The sequence below is a fragment of the Taurulus bubalis genome (assembly GCF_910589615.1).
Source record: "Taurulus bubalis genome assembly, chromosome: 14".
In the NCBI taxonomy this organism is placed as follows: domain Eukaryota; kingdom Metazoa; phylum Chordata; class Actinopteri; order Perciformes; family Cottidae; genus Taurulus; species Taurulus bubalis.
This window is the reverse complement of record NC_136602.1, coordinates 5,075,959-5,099,036: the sequence shown is the minus strand read 5'-3', so window position 1 is coordinate 5,099,036 and position 23,078 is coordinate 5,075,959. Positions and strand designations below refer to the sequence as shown.

At 44.3% G+C, this 23,078-nt stretch overlaps 1 protein-coding gene across 1 annotated transcript in view; it reads left to right on the top strand.

Moving 5' to 3' along the window:
- LOC306746519 (attractin-like protein 1) overlaps nt 1–23,078 on the top strand; it is a gene marked incomplete at both ends in the record, with an annotated part of 209,433 nt that overhangs the window by 171,498 nt on the left and 14,857 nt on the right. Inside the window, one exon of the mRNA XM_079229442.1 lies at nt 565–660. Coding sequence (XP_079085568.1) covers nt 565–660 — 96 coding nt within the window. The remainder of the gene's footprint in view (nt 1–564; nt 661–23,078) is intronic.

The following is a 23,078-nucleotide window of genomic DNA, read 5'->3' as shown; positions in this document are numbered from 1 at the left end:
CTCCATCCCTCCACCACCTGCCTTTCACCACTCCTCTACGCCTTCCTCCTCTTCTATTAACCATTCTGCTTTGATCTCTGCTCCCCTCTCCCCCAGCCCCCAAACATCAATCATTCTCCTCCTTTCATCCTTTTCTCTTGTCTTTCTCGCTGTCCCTCTTTTTTACATCTCTTCCCGTTCCTTATCGTCTTCCCAGTCGCTCTTCTACTCTCTTTTCTCCAGGCGTCCTTGAAAACCTTCCTTTCCTCCTTTATCACACATGGATTTTGGTTAGAAAAAGCGGGCATGTACCATTTGGTTGCTGGGTAACATCTGTCATCCAGATGGGTGCAAGGGAGAAGTTGAGCAACCCGTCCCCCAGTAACTTACCATTTAAGAGGCCGTTTAACCTCCAGTTGGTCGAGAGCTGGTCGTTGGAGGTCTGACTGGAGGTCACTCTGGTTCAACTGTACTAAATAATAATGTCTTTTTAAATCAAAAGCAGTTCACTCTGTCAAATATTTCTCTCATAGTAACTCACGTTTAATAATAAAAATCCTTTATTTTTTCTGTCTCACTCTGTAGCAGCTGATGAGAGAGCGACAGCAGATGGCCAGTCGTCCCTTTGCTTCGGTGAACGTGGCGCTGGAGGCGGGCGGGGACCAAGAGGAGCTGCTACAGGTGAGCAAAGCGACACCAACGAGGCCGCGCACTGAGATGCACACAACCAAAGTGTGCTCATTTACACATGCAACGACACGAACGCTGCGATTGCCCTCTGACCCGCTGCCACGGCTGGTGCTGGTGGGCGTGTGATGGCGTGGGCGCTTTGTGGGTACAGGATGCAACAGACTGGTAGTGTAGTCGCTTTGAGAAAAGTTGCATTCATGGCAACTTATCTACATGCTAATATCCTGCAGAGGTTGATTAAAAAAAAAGACGTTTTTACAGCAAAAATTCAACAACCTGTGTGGGCGGACCGTGGATGGGAAGTGGCCTATTTGCTTTCCCTCGGAGAGCAAAATGACTCTGAGGAGTCTGTTGTGAATAGATGTTCATAAATTCAGTTTGACATCATTTGGTTTGCTTCGCAGGCCCAGAGCCATCCCACAATGCAGCGCACAGCCAAGTCAACACGGACTCTTGTCGATTCAGAAAGAATAGCAGCGGCTCTACCATTGTTTCCTGATTAGTCGGCAGCAAACACAAGGGGGACTGCAGGGGTTGCGGACCGGCCACTATACAGCGGAGTGTTTTGAGAGTAAATTGTGTTCAGCGCTCGCACAAACAAACACAGAATCCTCAGGCTGATCTGAGAGTACTGAATCACCGGCGTCACTGACCAAATCACAAGCGCTCCGCAGTGGAGCTCCTCTGGTGAATGGAACCAGAACCAATCACAATGCAGTAAATTCTGTTAGAGGGGATTTTTTTTTTTGGGACAAATAAACAGCTCTTATATGAGCCAAGATTCCTAATAAACTCAAGGAAGCAGTTTGAACCAGCAACACTGATGTGTTTACTGATTTTTCACAGAGATGAGGCTGCTGAACTCTGTTTAGTGATGTAGAGCATGTGTGGTCCACGGCATCTGAGGATGGATTGCAAGCATGTGGGTCACAGTCAACAAGTGCCTTTTGGGGATTTTGGGGAGGTCTGCAAGAAGCCTTTGCTCAGCAGGCGCAGACAAACGCCGCTCGTCTCAACGGCGTCCATACTGGAAGGTAAAAAGGCTGATGGGAGGACGTGCAGCTGGTTTCAATATCCAACTTTCCACTTCCGCTGTCCTGTGTGGGAGCAGAGCGCTCTCTGGCTCCTCCCCCTCAACCCACCAGCCGTGAAGGGTCCTCAGGAGGCAGATCGGGCCATTTTTTAAGAGCGGCGGCTGGCCCCCGGTGCTCATATCAGCATCGCAGCGATTACAGAGCACATGAGCTGCAACATGGCAGTGGTACTTCCATCGAAAGGGTAATCGCCCAATCAGACGTTCCCTTCGCCTGAGGGGGCGAGTGTCAGCGAGTTGTCGTACCGGTGGTGTCACCTCCGTTGTGAGATGTCGGTACTCTGTGACACACACGATAAACAGAGGGGGGGGGGAGGAGGATGCTGGGATTTGGAGATGTGGAGATGGTGTGTTGGCGCTGTGCAGGAGGCGTATTGATTAGTTTTGCAACCAGAATTTGTTTTTATATTTCTGCAAACTACGTGAAACGTTGAATGTTGAAAGTATATCAGCTTTGTATCACGTTTTCAAAAAGTCGCATGACGCATGGTTAACATTGTGAAACAATTGGTTAGGTTCATGCAACTAAGCTACTTGTTTAAGGCTATTAAGATGTTATTACTGTAAATTAAAATCTTTATTTCCCATACTAGCCCATCTTATATAAGGCTATATAAAGGCTCATCCTGATTGGCTAATTATGTAACTTCCACTTATCTTATTTGCATAAACATGCAGGCAACATGTTGCTGAAGGTTGCTACACTATGATTGGATTTATCACACTTTTCCTGTACGGAACTACCAATGTGTCACATTGTGTTCCCCTAAAAAAAAATGTTGTTGCTCATTTAGTTGATCTACTGTAACATTGCACAGTTACAAGCTGTTTATGATAGATGACGGTAATCTCATTACTGAAGGTCCATGAAACACACTAATTTGTCTGACCTTGCCTTGATGTAGCTCGTTTCAACGTATTAATGATCCTGATGGAAGCGATGCATCGTGGGTAGTGAACTGAGCTCAGTGACAGATGTTGAAGGAGATTGACCGTATAGAGTCAGAAAGGAACAATCGCCCTCATTAATCAAAGTACATGCAAACAAGTGTGCACACACGGCTTCCAAGGAGGAAACAAAGTTCAGAACAAACAACGCTGAACCTCCAGTCTGTGTTTTAAAATGTAATACATGTTAATCCAGACGCAGACAGACTTAAATATGTCTAGAATTTTACAATATTCTGCATTTTCAACCGTGTTATTGTCAAATAACTTTTCTTTTAAATATAGAATTGCATCCTATTATTTATTATTTCAATGGTATGAGAACTGATTTTTCAGTTGAAATGATGATACACCTTCATTTATTACACAACCTTCAATAATCTGCATTTTCAACAGTGTGATTGTCAAAAAAACTTTTTTTAATTATATATATATATATATATATATATGTATATATTTTATATATATATATATATATATATATATATATATATATATATATATATATATATATATATCAGATCCTCTTTTATATGTCAGGCTGGATCATAAATTATTTAATATATATTATTTTATCTCGATCATAATGTTGTGATGCATCTAAAATATTTATGACACAACCTTAGCAGAGTTTAATATGCAAACAATACCATAAAGTATTGTAGTAAAATAACTAGTTACTGTTTCTCTTTCAGTATTTCTTTTAATTTTATTTTCAGCGATACGATATTTAAACAAATCCTCTCTAAAAGACAATATGATTGAAATGCTCTCTCCTCTCTTACCTGGCAACACGGCGTCCTGCTCCACACGGCGCCCCTCCGGTTTGAGGTTTCATCTCACCACACAGTTTGTGCTGAAGGTTACAGAGACAATGGCGTGGACGGCTATCTGCACACGCTGCCTAATTAGCTTTAGCTCCGTTTTTCATTTTTTTGACCAGGTTGGACTCGGCTCGGTTCAGTTCGGTGAAAAAAAAAAAAAAAAAAAACCCTCAGGAGTGCCTTCCCTTATCTCCGGCTCAGCCTGGTTTCCCTTTCATTCTTGAAGGTGAGAGACAATAGGCTTCACGCCGAGGTTAATTACACAACATCTGGTTCATAGTGGAGCAAGCAGCTCGGCGTAATTGTGTAATGAATGAGGGAAAGGGAACATTTCCACGCTGCCCCGCTATTTTATGTTTTCCCGCTTACGCAGAGCCACGGAGCGTGCTTTAAACAAACAGAGCCATCATCGCCCCATTTCATGGCATGTTTAGACAGCGAACAAGGAACACAACACCTGTTGTTTCTATACACACACACACACACACACACACAGACACGCAGTGATTTGGTCTGCATGGGAGGGAGGGCAAGGTGTGTGAAGTAGGCGATGAATATATAATTGCATGTGCAGCGTGTGAAATGTGTTTTGTCTTATTTATTCATAAATAATGCATCTATTGCGTCTTCCATTACTTATCTCCTTTCAACAAATAAAAAGGAAAAGTGAAGAGCATTTTTCTTCTTTGCTTTCTTCACACATAACAACAATTTAATACAGAAAGGTGCAGACTATTCGCAGATAAACCACTAAAGAAACAACATTTTATATTATCATATTATAAATTATATTCAATATCAGTGTTACTTTGGTCTTTTTAACCCAAGCACCACTGTGAAGCCTCTCAGTTTTTCAAAGACTTAGCTGACCGTGTAATACACATCTGGATCAGAACAGATGAGAAAAGTAAATATCACGATATTTTTCGACCAAAAACCTGAATATCGATGAGATGGAGTGAGAGATGAGTGAAAAGAGGGAAACCTAGACCAGAGTGAGTGATGCGAACGAGCCTGAGTCTCATTGTTACCTCAGCAGTAGATCATGTGTGCGTTCATGTGTGTGCGTCTCCATGTCTGTCCGTCCAGAGCTTAGTTCACATACTGATGGACCATCAAAGTGTTTTACTCGTTAGTGACTGTATGCTCAAGGACCTCTATTGATTTACACTTTTACAACATATTTTATTGACATCATATTTTTTTGACAACATATTTTATTGACATCATATTTTATTGACTGTTTAGCACCGTCATTGGCGATTCATCAACAATAGCAATAGCAGCTTGTTTCCTACAGACCTACAGTGTGTTTAGCTAACACAGCTAACAGCTGGCAGAAGTAATCAACAAAAATGAGAAATCATTCTCCCAAAATGTTGCTAAACATATGTGTGAAATGTTCAGCAATGTCTTTTTTTTTCTTCCCCTTCTTGCAACACAATATCCGCTCCTATCAACCCATCAACACACTTTTTATGGTAATTTTAAGGTGCCAAATATGCATATGTCTGCATTTTTGTATACGCCTCGACACCTCAACGCCCTAAAATATGCTTTCCTTCACACGAAAAACGCCTGTTCACATAATCCAGGCAGCGACTGCATGTCCCATTAGAGCGTAATTGGGAGAACACATATGTTTTATGAACACCATTCCCAGGAGCGAGGGTTTTGACATGTCAGCGTGCATGCACTATCTGAGTCTTGATGCATGTCCTCTGTCCCCACATTGTGTTGCCTCATGGGTAAATACTGCATCTTCTTGCAGAGTGGAGGAACACTGGCCTCCCCTGAGCTTCCCTCTTGAGTTTTCCCTTCAGAAGCCGCCGTCCGCAGCGTCTGATCAAACCACAAAGACGTTTTCTCTGTGAGGACAGACACTTTCAGGATCCATCACAACACTATGAATTCATGTGGACGTGTGGCGAGCTTAGAGTCCCAAGGATACATAAAAGATGAACTTAAAATGCTCTCCAGGTGGCTTCACGTCAAAGACACCTTTTTTCTATCCTCTGAAGACTTGCAATTATAGGTACTTTTGGAACAAGGTTCTTCTGTCGTTTCTATTTGTAGAAAGCGCTCTTATGGAGAGGTTTCTGGGCTCGGTTAATCTTTTATAATGATTCTGACTCTCTGTCACAGCTGGGAAGATGTGTTTTTTTTAATATATTTATGAAAACTTCCAATCTCATTCTTCAAAGAAAAGTAAAAAGAAATACAAAAAAACAAACAGGAGACAGTCTTTTGTAACTAGAGAAGGTTTTTTACATGGCGAGGTGTCTGGGGCGGGAACATTTACACAAACTGCACGTGTCCCAGCTGGAAGTGAATGTGTTTCATCTGCTCGCCTTCCAAGGGATGAAAACTCAAACTCTAAACTCAAGGTTAGACAGACCATGTGCAACTCGTTCTTTTTTCTTTCTTTTTGTTACATGCTGTTATGCTGCTATATATATATATATATATATATATACAGTATATATATATATATATATATATATATATATATATATATATATATATATATATATATATATATAAATCATGCAGCATTGGTATGATATTGGCCATCCACTGTTTGTTTCCACAAGCCTTTCTCAGTTAGTGGTTTTTTTTTATATGCAGCTCCCAACTTTTTTCAGTGTTTTCGATGATTGAGATGGAATCTAAAACCAAATGGATTTGATATGATGACAGAACCATAAGTCGTTGACCAAACTTAATTTGGGAATCGCTGGGTTTCTTCGCAGAACTTTTCAGGATCTGACTAAGATAAGCCTTTCAGAATAGTTTCCTAATACGTGTTATGGGGTTTCCTTCTTCTTTGTTTAGGTTGAATTGTTTGTAGACACGTTTCACATTTTTGAGATCTCAGTTGACCATAAATAACATATAAGTGTAAATTAATAAACATAATTTAATATATTCTATATTTAATTGGACACTGATGCACAGGGCTGTGTATTACATCTTTTTTTTCAACCCAAAAATGCTTTGCGATGGTTAAGGGGGTACATCACTGAAAAAAGGTTGAGAACCAGTGCAGTAGACGGCTGACTGGGTAACCTTACAATTAACACATTTGAAGTGTGCCAAACAAAAAGCACCTTGTTTTTCCCCAAGAATTCGTACCAAACCTCAACAGACGATCATCTCCACTCATAAAAAGCCCGCGTCAACAGCACATGAAATATAACTACCCATGTGTTTGTGGTGTATCTACTAATGCTTATGATGGCGCCTCCTGCTTCTTGTTAACCACAAGCCTCCATATGTTAAATAGCAGTAAAAGCCACTTCATCACAAAGTATATGGCCCCTTTTTTTTTTGCATCTAAAGGCCACATCTTCCATTCCCCAACGGGAACTTTACAGTGCTCCGTGGCTGCATTACAGAACAGAGGCACAGTCATCAGCATAAATCGATGTTTCCACTGCCTCCATAAAGTACCGCCGTTACGTCGTAAAGCTGATGAGCCCACGGCAACGAGCATCTGCACGCCTCCGCCCGGCGGAGAGCGGTTCCCACCTTACCGCTGATTAACGGCGGTCTCCCGATTTCATAATGCTATTTAAAGCAAAGAATGAATCAATTCCATATCTTATGTTTTAATGTGGCGTGTTTATTCTTCAATTGGAGGGATTTAATATGCCTTTAGAAAAAGGAGGGTTGGTGGGTGGAGTAGGATGGATGGACGGACGGAAGAAAGGAAGGAAGGAAGGGGAAGGAAGCCGATAAAGGATATTTATGACACCTGGGCGTAATGTATGTTTGGTAGGAAAATACACAGCTAAATACTGATGTACCCACACGGTTCATGCACACACACACACACACACACACACACACACACCACTGCAGGGCTTATCAGATAACACAAAAGCTTTCATGAGACTGAGAAGAAGAAGGGAAAAAATGAGATAAGGTACAAACACACACGGGCACACACTCATTTGCATTCATCATGGACAAATGCTTTGGGTTGACTTTGGCTTTATTCACCTGCGTCTCACACACAAAACGCGCGATATTAACTCAATAACTCACGCCCCTGTCAACACTAACAAGGCTAACACAAACCCATTCCTCTTCATGTTCTGTTTGCGCTTTAACAAAAAGCCTTTCTTTTCTCTCTCTCTCTCTCTCTTTATTTTTCATCATCGGGGGAGATTAGAAAAATAAAATATGTCCGGGCCTCACATTGTTTTAGTGGCGGTGGGAGAAGCAGCTGCAACAGCTTCAGCAGCTTCAGCTGAGCAAACGCACTGATGGTCTTCGGCCATTTCTCTTTAGCTGGGACTCTCTTTATTTGTAATCACCTGTTTCTCCGAGGTTTTAGCTTTCCTGGGGAGAAACAAAATAAGAGTGCAGGAACTGAAAATCATACTAGATCAGGGGTGTCAAACATACGGCCCGCCAGGGGGGCCAGACTGGATACTAACCATTGAGCCACAGTCACAATTAAGTAGAGGACTGACATTACTAAACATATTGCGCAACTGCGAAGGAATCTGCAGAGTCTGAATTTTGGTGGAACTTGTTGATAAAAACAGCACAATAACCTGCTCCTGCTGAGAGACTTTAAATCATTGTTGCCAGCGGGATAAAAATAAAATGTTAAGGACTCTTTGAGGATTTATTTCCATCGTGGTCCAGTTCACCAGAGCAAAGCTGAACGAGGATTTAAACGCCAAGCTAACGGTGGAGGCGAGGCAGCGCTCTGCAGGTTAAATTGTAAAAACGGTGCGTCGTACACTTTGTCGAGTGGAATATCAAACATCAAACTAAATATCCGTAGGAAAACAGTTTTGATGGTGCAGCATCATGATGCGAGAGAGGCGTTATCAAAGCTCCATCAGCAAGCGGGAGACGCGGCGTATAAACACATTCATCACTCAGGTGATTGGGATCTGCGTGAGCGAGAGCCAATCCACTCTCAAGTTGGCCCAATCAGAGCGGAGCTGTCTGGCACCCACATGGGGCTAGAGCGTATGAAAGATCAATATTAAACAAGCATATATTAAACAGTCAAATATATATAAAAAAAAACTATATGGAGAAAATACATAGAAAAGGTAGAAAAATAGAATATAGTAATGCATTGGAGGATTCAAGGCTGTCGAGCGAGCTGAGAACCCGTCGTACTTCACTTCCCCTCCAGGGGAGACGGGGAGGAAACAGACCAAAACAAATAAATACGAGTGGACATTTTACAACGAGGTCTCAGTCTCGAGGCCTCACATTTACAACCCTGCTCACTGGAAGTTACGGCTCCTCCCTTTCTATGACGGATGCTTTTCATCCACCCTTCCAGAGAACAACAATATACAAACTATGATTGAATGAATAGATCATATACATCTAACGCCTTGTCTTTTCTAGCCTGTAGTCTTATAATAGTAACTCCACTCGTCTTTCTTCTCCTTTTGTTTTTTACCTTTTATCTGAACATCCTTTCATTTGGTCTGCGGTCTATCCAGCTTTACACATCTCACCTTTTCCTATTACACTTATTTTTCCCCTCCGTTATTGTTCCTTCCATCCCTTTGCCTTCATTCTCTCTCTCTCTCTCTCTCTCTCTCTCTCTCTCTCTCTCTCTCTCTCTCTCTCTCTCTCTTTCTCTCTGTCCAACATGTAGTTTAGTGCCAGTTTCAGGTTCAGCTGACCAAGCAAGCGCACCCATTAAGTCCTGAACACTCAGTGAGGTGTGTGTGTGTGTGTGTGTGTGTGTGTGTGTGTGTGTGTGTGTGTGTGTGTGTGTGTGTGTGTGTGTGTGTGTGTGCGTTTGAATACCTTCTCTGTAGGCGGAGTAGACGTAGCCATCACTGCCAGTAATAGGTGTGTGTGTGTGTGTGTGTGTGTGTGTCTGACTTAACAGACCTTAAACTGTCTGTGCAGGCAACAAGCAATTTGTGACATATTTGACACTCACTAATAGAGATGAAGCAAAAAAGAAATTAAGATCAAAAGAGACGGGGGAATAATGAAGGGATGCAGACAGGGTTGCCATGACTACAATCTCATCCTAAAGTTAAACCGAAGTGCTTGAAGCCAGAACTTAGAAAGAGAGAAAAAAAATCACCTGGAGGTTTATTATTGAGCATTTTCAGAGTAAGGGATTGCTATTTCAAATTCAGTAGAGGTAGTAAAACACACTTCTGAGTTACAAATAAAATGCATTATTATTATTATTATTAGGAATAAAAGTTGTCAGAAGGAAAGACAGAAATGAAAGGAGACTTCATCTGACTAAACCTTCTTTTACAAATGTTGCGTTTTAATCGGGGTGTTAATTAATCTACAGAAATCATGGAGGATTCATCAGTTCAGAGAGGCAGTAATACAGTAACGTGTGGACGAGGCACTGGAACAGCTCTATATGGTGCAGAATAAATATATGTTTGTAGGTCAGGTTTCCTGAAAACACCACGAGACGACCAAGTCAACAGAGTTACTGTCTCTCAGGTCTTTACAACCCTCTATTGAGCAGATTAATAAAGATCTAATAAAACCTCCTCGCTCTGCAGTGAAGACGCCTTTTAAAGGAACACACCAGCATCACAGGAACGTTATTCCTCCAGATCCTCCTGAACCCTAATTACCCTTTTAAATGCTTGCAGACATCATCATTATATAAACATGTATCTGAAGTTAAGCAGTTTAGCTCTGTTGATACAGTTTTGGATCTTTTAACAAGATTTGACGCCACGTTTTTACAGTGTACCGTCACAATTAGGTGAACCACTTATTTAGGTTTATGAAAGCATGACGGTTGGGCTAAATATGTATGCATTTACACTGCAGTGTTGTGAGTTTCCTGTGTAGACGGACCTTTATTTTGAAAAGACCGGTTTACATGTTTTCGAAGGAAAACGCACGAAAAACGAGTTGTACGTTAGAACAACCAACGTAAAAGGACGAGCAAGAAAAGTGACGTTATTCCACGCTAAAATGGTTGTGTGATTCATGCTCCCTTTGATGACCTAGTAGTGTCACTTTTGCGTGACTTTGTATTTTCAACGTGATAAATTGTGTTGCTCGTAACCGGCCAATTGCGTGTGTGAAGCTGAATTTTAGAAAAGTCAAAAATATTTAGTGAGACATGCCCCATGATTTTGCTGTTGCCAGGTCTTCTTTAAAAGCCGGTCCTAATGCGCTTCAGGAGTGTGGAGCAATGCAGTGAGCGCAGTATACCTGGCGACCGTATTCTTCTCATTCGGCCATTTCCTCAGAAGCACAGCCTTTTTTCTTCTCTGCCCTCTTAATGATGAGTGTCTCTGTTCTCCTCTTTTGTCCGTGATCGATACTGTGGAAGAATATAATCATGCTGTCACGAACATATACATATATAAGGAAATGTCTTATACTCATGGTTTAATATCAAATCCTATGAGAACTGTAAAGGTCGGGTTACAAGCCGCTCCTACCTCCGGTCAGTGTCCCGCTGTAGCAAGCTAGGGGCAGTGCTAGCTAGCGCTGCTACTAGCTCCCCGCTGCTGCTACTGTCCGAGTCCCCTCTGCCCAAGTCGGGTGTAGAGCCGGGGCTGGTCCCTACCTTTGGTGGTTGTCGGGGAGCTAGCGGGGAGCTAGCGGAGAGCTAGCGGAAGTTAACGCGGAACTAGCATGAGCTCCAGCTGGCTACAGCGGGGAGCAAATGGGGACAGTGACCGAAGGTAGTAGCGGCGTATAACCCAACTTTTACGATAGTTGTATATCTCATAAAGCAGCAGCAACAGGCAAGTAACCGGAGGACGTGGTCAAAACAAGTTACGAAGGACGGAGTCGTTACCTGCACTGAATGTGTATTACACACGATATGTTTTTGTGGTGGTTTACTCTTCCTCCTCTGCAAGCCATCAATACTGAAAATGGAGGGGAAAACGTTTTTTTTGTTATGTGGGTTCATGTTGTGTTTACATTTTATACAGTACAAGCGTGTGTGTGTGTGTGTGTGTGTGTGCACGTGTGTGTGTGCGCGTGCAGCCAGGTATATATCTGTGTGTGTGTGTATATCCTCCCCTGTGGAAGCAACTACACATCCTCGCCAGCCAGAAAACACATTAATCTTTCCAACACTAATAGTGAGAGGAGAAGTGGAGAGGACAGAAGAATGTGTGTGTCGTTGTGGTGTGTGTGTGTGTGTGTGTGTGTGTGTCTGCAGGAGGAGGAGGAAGAGGAGGAAGAGGAGGAGGAGGAGGAGGAGGGGTGAATAAAATATATACTCCACCTCCCAAATTAAGAAGAGGCAAAAAAAAAAAGAAGTCTGGCTTTCATGAGGCATTAGTGAGATGATTAATTTGTCGTCTCGGAGAGAGAGAGGGATGGAGGGAGGACGGGGAGAGACGGGGAGAGGTTGTGAAGTGGCCCTTCTGTCCTCCCTTGCGCTAATAGGATTGTTCGCTCACCGACTTGCTGATTAAAATGGAAATTCAACGCAACTGCAGACTCTCAAGAACTCACCTCTCTCTTTCTCTTTCTCTCTCTTTCACTCATACACAGACACGCACATTCATTGCGATGTGCTTTAATATGCAGGTGTGCGGAGACGAGGATGTGACCCGGTGTCCCACACTGAGGACGGGAGGAGAACGGAGACGAGGGACAGACAGAGACGGGAAATAAACAAGTGGAGGGGAAGTGATGAAGGAGAGAGAGAGAGACATAAAAGACGAAAAGAAGATGAAACAGAGGGTGAAAACAGGGCGACAAACAGAATAGAGTAGAAACGTCGGCACGTGGAATAAGTAGCCAAGTGGGAGGAGTTATTTCTGGCATAGAAAATAATAACATACAACGGTTTGTTTCATATCTTACCAAAAAGTGACTAATTTTCCTACGCACATTTACTGTCTTTTCAAAATAAACTTCCGTCTTCGCGGGAAACAACTTAGTTAGGTTGAGGCAATAAAGCGGCGTAGTTAGGTTGAGGAACAGAAGATGGTTTGGGTTAAAGTAACTGTGGAAGTGCCGTTAATTGAGAACGGAAGTTGCGTGACGAATACATTTATTATTATATTGTAGATGGCATAAGTTTTGAGGTAGAAAACTATTCTCGATGCTGCAGCTTCCTCTTGTTCTGCCGGGACGTCGATGGGAAAAGTGACTGAGTTCATATTGTTTTAAACCAAAAGTCCTCATGGATAATATTTCAATATTCCAGACCAGGGATCCGGCCCCCATGTGGATATATATTTCAAAATGTTTTATTTAATACATCAATGAGAATGAATTAAGGTCTATGAGAGATATTCACGGTGTGGTTGATTTGAATAATTTGGTTGTCCAGCCATAGGAAACGATATTTTGTGACCAGTGACTCCGCCCCCTTTGTATGACAAAAAAATCAGAAAAGCAATAAAGGCAAAAAAATCAGACAGAATGTGGAGAAAAACAACATTAAAAGAGTAATGAGAGGGAGAGGGGTGTAAAAGAGATGAAGAGCAGCAGTTAGAATATGGCAGGAAGGCAGACGTGTGCGTGTGTGTGTGTGTGTGTGTGAGGCAGCAGAATCTATAGACAGATTAACACTCTTATAGATGAAAATTGTAAATAATTTGCTGTAATGGTGCATCCCGGCTCCAGGAGCAAAAGGCTGATTGAACACGACACTGGATCTGGATCTCGCTCTGGGAGCCTTCAAACGCCGCTGAGCGCCTCGCTTGACGAGCAGCCGCCTCCGCTCACACCGACGCCGAGTGCAACGCCGAGCCACCGACTCCCAGCGGTGCAGCTTAAAGCCAGAGAGAGAGAGAGAGAGAGAGAGAGAGAGAGAGAGAGAGAGAGAGAGAGAGAGAGAGAGAGTGGTGTGTGTGTGTGTGTGTGTGTGTTTAAAAGAATATCATTCCTCATTTCTTCCCCTGATTTCAGCCCTGTCATCTTCTCCTTCTCCTGTCCTCCACCCTCGTAAACTCCTGTTTGGTTCTCCCCTCCTCCTCCTCCTCCTCCTCCTCCTCCTCCTCCTCCTCCTCTTCCTCCTCTCATCTCTGCAGCTACACATTTTTCATCTTTTCTTCCCTTTCGACTGTCTTCTCCTGCCTCCCGTCTTCTCTTCTTCTCCCTGGTTGTCGAGTGACGATGCTTTGCCCCGCCCCCCTCGGCTTTAAACTCCCTTGTTGGACGCTCAGAGAAAAAGCTCCGGGACCTGGATGACGTGGCATGAAGGTGAAAGAGAGACACAGAGGAGAGGAGCGGAGGTGAATTGGTCAATCAAACGCAGGACTTTCACCCAGGAGGCCGGTGTTCGTGTCTCAAAGTGACGTTAGTGACGTTTGTGACATGTTTTCCGTGCTTGTGTTCCATAGTTTTCTTGGTTTATGGAGTTATTTTCAGACCATGATGTTTTTCCAAAATTGAAGCCAGTTTTTTATCTCTATATCTCTCTCCGCTCATTTTCTTGCCTCTCCTTTAATGTCCTTGTTTCCTTTACCTTTGTTCCTCTCACTTTCTTTCATCTCCTTGTTTCCTCTCCTTCCCCTCTGTTCTCCTCTCCGTGTTTCCCGTTCTCTCTGCTCCTCTCCTCATTTCCTCTCCTTTATCGTTTCCTTTTCATCTCCTCTTCTCTCCTATCCTGTTATTTTCTCCTCTGCTCTCATCACTCCTCTTTTTTCTCTCTCGTTTCCTCGTCTCTGTTCTTTATCTAAACCACTCTGTGTGTCATACATTCTAAAAAGTGGAGGTGTGTAGTTGTCAGCATAATGCTGGCAGACGGCCTGCAGGAGGCTGTCAGGGAGACAACACACTGTCCGCTGTGCAGGGCCTCTTTGTTTACTTGTTTACCAGCTGTAGGTGACAACAAACTGTTATGAGACATGAAGCGAGGCTTTTATGGGGAGGGGAGATGAAATTGGAGGGGAAGCGAAGGGACCAGGCACACCATATCTCCTGTTGGATCTGTCTGATTATCGGGATAAAGATACCACTTTGTGCCGGAAAATCTCCTCTCACTCTCAAAGCTGGAAGGGATTTTCTTTTTTTTTCTTCGAAAATACCGCAAACATGTCCGCCCGCTCCCCTCAGCCTCCCCTCTCCTCGGGCTGTGAGCCGAACCCAGATATAAATTGAAAACTGCACTTTCTATTTATTATAAGAGTACAGCTTCCTCCTAAATGCCACGAGGGAGGAACGGCTCTGCTGCACGTGCTCACTCTGTAGCGCCGAAGGTCAGGAGGTCATGAGGGTTATACAGTGTTTCTCAATTGGTGGGTTGACAGATTTGCAGCTTTAACTGGGAAGGCTGGTGGATCTGAAATAATGCTTTGAAGTGAGAAGGGAGAAGTTTCTCTGAGAGACGAAGAAAAGGGGAAAGGGATCCAACACGTTGGTCCTCCATCGTGATCTTCATTCCAATGTCTTTTCTAATCATCACTTAGCTACCGTAAAAGTCGGGTTACAAGCCGCTTCTACCTCCGGTGGGTGTCCCCGCTGTAGCAGGCTAGCAGCAGCGCAAGCTAGCTCCCCGCTGCTGCTGCTGCTACTGCCCGCGTCCCCTCTGCCCGAATCGGGTGTCGAGCCAGGGCTGGTCCCGCTACCTTCGGTGGTTGTCGCAGAGCACTAGCAGAGAGTTAGCAGGAGCGCTAGCTGGCTACAGCGGGGAGCTAACGGGGACACTGACCGAAGGTAGTAGCGGCTTGTAACCCGACTTTTACGGTAAACATAAATGTGAATCTTTATCAAATGCAATTACTTCCTGCTGAGAAAAGTAAAGACGGTTGATGTGGGACAGATATTTTTGCAGAATAACAGCAAAGAACCTCGTTTATTTTGTTCTGATGCTATTATATGTTTGTCTGCATGACATTTTTAAGTTGACGGATCTACTGTATCCAGTTGTGATCAAACTAGTTTAGAATCCACGGGGCAGCACAAGTGAATGACACATATTCGCTGTAAGGCATTTTATACAGGATTACAATGTAATGTATGATAATTTACAAAAAAAGTTATTCCTTATTTTATGTGCATTCTCCAATAAAAGTCCAGCAAATGTCCAGAGCTTAATAAAGAAAACTACTTGGTTATGTTGAGCCAGATTCAAATACCTGCAGAAGTGACGTTACTTAAGTGTATAAGTTACGCGACAAATCAACGTAACGTGCAGCAGCTTCCTGGAGAAGCTGTCACTCTTTATTTGACTATATGGATGGATTGCGTTGGTTACATGTGAATTGCGGTGTAGCAGAGAACAGGCATTTAGACATTTCCATTTCATATATGTGTGTACCGCTTTTCGCCCTCAGTTTATCCACAACACAAATGAACTCTCTGAAATGTGGTAGTGAGCTGTGCCGTGAACCCAGCAGCAAAAGAAGCACGGCTGCTCATGTAAGCAGACTAATTGCTTCTTCTGAGTGGCCATTTTCCACCTTTCAGGCTCCACCAAAAAGATGCAGAGGTGTTGGATGTGACCCAAAAACATGTTTTTGTTGTTTGTTTCAAGAAAAAATAAGATGCTTTTAATAAAAAGTCCAACTTGAACCCAATGAGGCCGGAGAACCAAAGATGCTCCAAAAAGATTGAACAAATTGAAATAGATGTATAAAATAGATTCTGTTATGGATTCATGCATAAACGCATGCTTACATTTAAAGAAACACTCAAAAAATCTTTAAATCGACAATAAATAGTGTCGCTAAAGCATTTCCTCACCTAAAGTTGAATATCAAATGGATAAGCACGGAAAAAGCACTCCACACACACACACACACACACACACACACACACACACACACACACACACTCTGTCTCTGTCTCGCTCTCTGATCAGAAACATTTCCTCTCAATCCAGCAGACTCCCCGGGGAGGACAGCGACAGATACACACAGACAGAGAGAGGAGGAAATGAAGAAAAGGGGGGGATTTTGGATGCGGAGAGGATTGGACGTGACAATTTTCTGCCCCGCGGGGGGTGGACATGCATGGCCGGTCTAATCCACTAAGGAGGGCACGACAGGGGGGGCACTCTCCACACCTCAGGGGTCAGAGAGCCCTGTGTGTGTCTGTGTGTGTGTGTGTGTGTGTGTGTGTGTCAGACCAGTCTGAGGTGTGTTCGGCGGGGAGGCCGGTCGGGGTTACAGCGCGTTCAAAGCCTCTCAATCCAGCACCGAGCCCTTTGTGTCGGTCTGAAGTCACTCGAAATGCCACCAGGGAGGATGGGAAAGGAATCGGTCATCATTCACTTTGAGGTAACCTTGAGATGTTGGTTTCATGCGTCTTTAACATTTGTCAAACCTTGCTTTGCTGAAGAGTTAAGCGCATAAATAATGCGGTACTGAACCCTAGTGAGAATTTTCTTTTTTTAAAGGAACAAAAAAAATGATTTTGCCTCAAATTTGGTTAGAAAAGTGGAAAAAAAACACATTTGAAGGCTTCACATTGTGCCATGTATGAAAGGGATTATATCCTAATTTGATATTTATTTATTTTCAGGTTCTAGTTTACTTACTGACATAGAAAGTTAAACTCTATCGGGGCCTCTCTACACACAGAAGTGTTAAAAAGTGTAACATCCAGATAACCAGCGTGACAAAGATCCCTCTGTGCATTGAGATGGCGCCGGAGGCTTTTTGTCGATATGAACAAAGATAGAGCGAGCATCGTTTCAAGAGATGCACCTGATACACCAGTTCTAGTTTATTTTCCGGTTTGTTAAACAGCGTTTGGGTGAAGCTCTATTTAACTTAGCTGAATGCAGCTTTAAATAAAGTCCCAGTGAGCAGTGATGCGTTGGTCAAAAGAAGTCGGGGCGTCTTACTTAAAAACCAGGGCCCATTTGTTCTCCATCTTCCTTTTGTATCTAGATAACACAAACCCCCTGTTTCAACAACGTTTTCATGAATATATTTCACCGTCTAGTTCAGATCTGCTTCCTTCACACTGAATTCTCTTAAAGCAATGTTATTATGTCACCGAGATATCCCCCAAAAGTTAACGAGCGGTTGTCCAGCCGTGTGTTGATAGTGTCAGCCTTTGAGAGGATGAGTGTTCACGGGGGACAAGAAAGAGGTGGAGAAAATGAGACGGGACAGAAATGGAGAGACGGATAGATCGGGCGACAGAGAGAGAGAGAGAGAAGGCCATTAGGAGGAAGAGATAGAGAGCGAGAGTGATGGCAGTCATGGGCAAGACGGAGAGGCCCGACAGTGAAGATTGTAAGGGACAACGAGGGGAGAGAGAGGATGGAGGACAGGAGAGAGAGAGAGGACGGAGGACAGGAGAGAGAGAGAGGATGGAGGACAGGAGAGAGAGAGAGAGAGAGAGAGAGGATGGAGGACAGGAGAGAGAGAGAGGATGGAGGACAGGAGAGAGGATGGAGGACAGGAGAGAGAGAGAGGATGGAGGACAGGAGAGAGAGAGAGAGAGAGAGAGAGGATGGAGGACAGGAGAGAGAGAGAGGATGGAGGACAGGAGAGAGAGGGAGAGAGAGGATGGAGGACAGGAGAGAGAGAGAGGATGGAGGACAGAAGAGAGAGGGAGAGAGAGAGAGGATGGAGGACAGGAGAGAGAGAGAGAGAGGATGGAAGACAGGAGAGAGAGAGAGGATGGAGGACAGGAGAGAGAGAGAGGATGGAGGACAGGAGAGAGAGAGAGGATGGAGGACAGGAGAGAGAGAGAGAGAGGATGGAGGACAGGAGAGAGAGAGGATGGAGGACAGGAGAGAGAGAGAGGATGGAGGACAGGAGAGAGAGGGAGAGAGAGGATGGAGGACAGGAGAGAGAGAGAGGATGGAGGACAGGAGAGAGAGGGAGAGAGAGAGAGGATGGAGGACAGGAGAGAGAGAGAGAGAGAGGATGGAAGACAGGAGAGAGAGAGAGGATGGAGGACAGGAGAGAGAGAGAGGATGGAGGACAGGAGAGAGAGAGAGGATGGAGGACAGGAGAGAGAGAGAGAGAGGATGGAGGACAGGAGAGAGAGAGGATGGAGGACAGGAGAGAGGATGGAGGACAGGAGGGAGAGGACAGAGGACAGGAGAGAGAGAGAGAGAGAGAGAGGATGGAGGACAGGAGAGAGAGGATGGAGGACAGGAGGGAGAGGATGGAGGACAGGAGAGAGGATGGAGGACAGGAGGGAGAGGACGGAGGACAGGAGAGAGAGAGAGGATGGAGGACAGAAGAGAGGATGGAGGACAGGAGAGAGAGAGAGGATGGAGGACAGGAGAGAGAGAGGATGGAGGACAGGAGAGAGGATGGAGGACAGGAGAGAGGATGGAGGACAGGAGAGAGAGAGGATGGAGGACAGGAGAGAGAGGATGGAGGACAGGAGAGAGGATGGAGGACAGGAGGGAGAGGACGGAGGACAGGAGAGAGGATGGAGGACAGGAGAGAGAGAGGATGGAGGACAGGAGAGAGAGAGGATGGAGGACAGGAGAGAGAGAGAGGATGGAGGACAGGAGAGAGAGAGGATGGAGGACAGGAGAGAGAGAGAGGATGGAGGACAGGAGAGAGAGAGAGGATGGAGGACAGGAGAGAGAGAGGATGGAGGACAGGAGAGAGAGAGAGGATGGAGGACAGGAGAGAGAGAGAGGATGGAGGACAGGAGAGAGAGAGAGGATGGAGGACAGGAGAGAGAGAGAGGATGGAGGACAGGAGAGAGAGAGATAGAGAGAGAGGATGGAGGACAGGAGAGAGAGGGAGAGAGAGGATGGAGGACAGGAGAGAGAGGGAGAGAGAGAGAGGATGGAGGACAGGAGAGAGAGAGAGAGAGGATGGAAGACAGGAGAGAGAGAGAGGATGGAGGACAGGAGAGAGAGAGAGGATGGAGGACAGGAGAGAGAGGGAGAGAGAGGATGGAGGACAGGAGAGAGAGAGAGGATGGAGGACAGGAGAGAGAGGGAGAGAGAGGATGGAGGACAGGAGAGAGAGAGAGGATGGAGGACAGGAGAGAGAGGGAGAGAGAGAGAGGATGGAGGACAGGAGAGAGAGAGAGGATGGAAGACAGGAGAGAGAGAGAGGATGGAGGACAGGAGAGAGAGAGAGGATGGAGGACAGGAGAGAGAGAGAGGATGGAGGACAGGAGAGAGGATGGAGGACAGGAGAGAGGGTGGAGGACAGGAGGGAGAGGACGGAGGACAGGAGAGAGAGAGAGGATGGAGGACAGGAGAGAGGATGGAGGACAGGAGAGAGGATGGAGGACAGAAGAGAGGATGGAGGACAGAAGAGAGGATGGAGGACAGGAGAGAGAGGATGGAGGACAGGAGAGAGAGAGAGAGAGGATGGAGGACAGGAGAGAGAGAGGATGGAGGACAGGAGAGAGGATGGAGGACAGGAGAGAGGATGGAGGACAGGAGAGAGAGAGAGGATGGAGGACAGAAGAGAGGATGGAGGACAGGAGAGAGAGAGGATGGAGGACAGGAGAGAGGACGGAGGACAGGAGAGAGAGAGGATGGAGGACAGGAGAGAGAGGATGGAGGACAGGAGAGAGAGAGGATGGAGGACAGGAGAGAGAGAGGATGGAGGACAGGAGAGAGAGGATGGAGGACAGGAGAGAGGATGGAGGACAGGAGAGAGGATGGAGGACAGGAGAGAGAGAGGATGGAGGACAGGAGAGAGGATGGAGGACAGGAGAGAGAGAGGATGGAGGACAGGAGAGAGGATGGAGGACAGGAGAGAGAGAGAGGATGGAGGACAGAAGAGAGGATGGAGGACAGGAGAGAGAGAGGATGGAGGACAGGAGAGAGGACGGAGGACAGGAGAGAGAGGATGGAGGACAGGAGAGAGAGAGGATGGAGGACAGGAGAGAGGATGGAGGACAGGAGAGAGAGGATGGAGGACAGGAGAGAGGATGGAGGACAGGAGAGAGGATGGAGGACAGGAGAGAGAGAGGATGGAGGACAGGAGAGAGAGGATGGAGGACAGGAGAGAGAGGATGGAGGACAGAAGAGAGGATGGAGGACAGCCGTGTAACATTAACATATTTTTAAAGTATCGCTTTAGAAAAGCTGAAAGGTGAAATTCAACAAAACTTCCTTGATTGTGTAAAAAAAAGTACCGGCTCACTTATAAATATTACTTTGTGTATTAATTAATTAACACATTTTATAATTGACTTTATTGTCCTCTATGATCTGTGACTGTCAGGCTGTTTAAATTAAAAATATCTGAACGAAAAAAATGTAACTTTTTACTTCCTGCTTAAAAGTGAAATAGTTTCCGTTCATATATTTGTACCCGTGTGAGGTCATCTCAGAGTTCATCGTGATACTCGTCTGTTCTCCATCCGTTCCCTGCTTATTTAAAACAACAATCCTCCACCACTCGGAGCAGATTGTGTTCGCTCGCTGCCCTCCACTAGATTACATGCTTATTTGGATGGTTGGGTTTTCAGACTTTTGCACTTTACCACAGCTGTAATTTTGTGCCGCTATGACCGGAAAAAAAAATCAGTAGAAAGCTCTTAGAGAACACAGCTTCGGAGAAAAAAAACACATCTATTTAGAGGAAGATAAACCTTTGACTCAATTTTCTCTGGCCTCGGACAATTTATCTACGATGCTCCTGTAGCGCGCAGATAAATTGCAACAAGTGTTTGTTTGAAGAGACGAGATGTGATGTGGAGGCAGGAGAGACTGACACTTTGTGGAATGACCTCACTTCTGCTGGAACAAACATTTCCTCTTTTTCTCGGTTGTTTTTTTATTTGTTTTTTTTTATAAGTGTGGGGAAAAAAAGAAGCAAACGGACAGAAGAAATGCACTCAAAAGAAGAGTCGAAGTGACCTTGTCTGAAAAGAATAAAAAGACATGAAGTACCGGCAACTTTCCATTTTATTATTTTTATAAAACTTAATTGGTCACTCTCTGACATTTAAACTATAATTCCCCTGTTGCATGACATCATATTCATGATATAATGCATTTTAAAGTGATACTAAGCTACTCTTTGTGGTCATTGTTGCTTTAAGTAAAATCAAAATGTGATGTTTTAGGTGTTGTTCTTGCATTGATTAAATTATGTTTTTTGTCTCGTTAATTAAAAAAAAACTCAACAAATCAACTTAGTTAACTTATTATCACATTACAACAATTTGAATTATAATACACAATAATCCTTTCTAAATGAAAATAGCTGTAAGTAACCAGCAATTATGAAGTATTATGATACTTCATAATCTTATACAGTGAGTCATTATGAAAACATTATGAATATATATAAGCGCTAACTGAAATAGTACAGTGCAATATGCATAACAGATTTAAGTATGTTTATAGTGCATTAAAGACGTGGGCAAAAGATAAGTCACAGAGAAACAGAGGGGTTGTTGTTGTTGTTGTTGAGGAGAACAGGATGTAAGCACACAATGCACACTGGACCTCGAACAGACACACAATATACCTGTAGTCAGAGACGTCATTAAAAATAATAATTACGAAAAAAGAAAACTGGCATTCACCAATAATGGCACCGGACCACTAAAACAAAACCCCCTCTGGATTCTGTCCAATAATTCCTCATAGAATGAAGATGATGTCGCTCAGCGTTGCCAAGGAGACAATTTCAACTTTGCTCAGTCAGCAAAATGTTGTCTGGGCTTAAGAGGCACTCGGTATTTAAAATATAAATAAAATGAGAGAGAGAGAGCCGCCTCTCTCTCTCTCTCTCTTTATCTCTCTCTCTCTCTCTCTACTTAGTGGCTGTCAGCTGAGAAAGCTTTTCTTCTGGACCGACAGCTCAGCAGGATTCTGCTATTGACTTAAACGGCTACCTGGACTCCATCTACCTGACTCTCTCGACTCCCTCCCCCCTCCTAATTGTCACGTCATCTCTCTCTCTCTCTCTCTCTCTCTCTCTCTCTCCCTCACACACTTATTGTGATTGGGTTGGGAAGGAAGCCAGAGAAAGCTCTTACAGTCGTAACATCACGCTGGCTCTGCTTCATCATTTACTCTCTCTCTCTCACACACACACACACACACACACACACACACACACACACACACACACACACACACTTAAACGTCTCTGCTGTTAGATTTGTCATGTTGCTAAGCAGCCTGTTATTAACCATTGAGATGAGATGCTCTGGGCGGGCCGGTCGACCTGCTAATGGCGGTTTACACACATCCATCAGTTCTTCCACCACGCTCTGTTTGTGCAAAACATATTGACAAGTCTAACAAGTAGTGACGAGTGTCTTTAATTCACCCAGTAGAAATAGTTTATTACTGTATGCAATTACTGTATTAACGTCGTTCGTCTCTGGAGTTTTGACTGTGGCAGCAAAGTGCAACCAATACCAGACGAGCTGAAGGTCGTATGATGATGTCATCAAGGGAGGCTTGAATTAATTGGAATGCTTTGTTATGAGGTGCGCCGTGCTTTCAGCATACTGGTTAAATGCTGGGAAATGAACAACATGTATACCAAGCTTTTTTATCTTTTATCTTTATCACATTTACACACACACACACACACACACACACACACACATGCGGTGCCGCCCGTCCATCACTCTAATCTAACTGCTTATTCACGCACACTCGCGTAGCCTTCGAGAGCAATTTGCGGTTCAGCTTGTCCGCTGCAGGCGGGGATCAAACCGCCAATCTG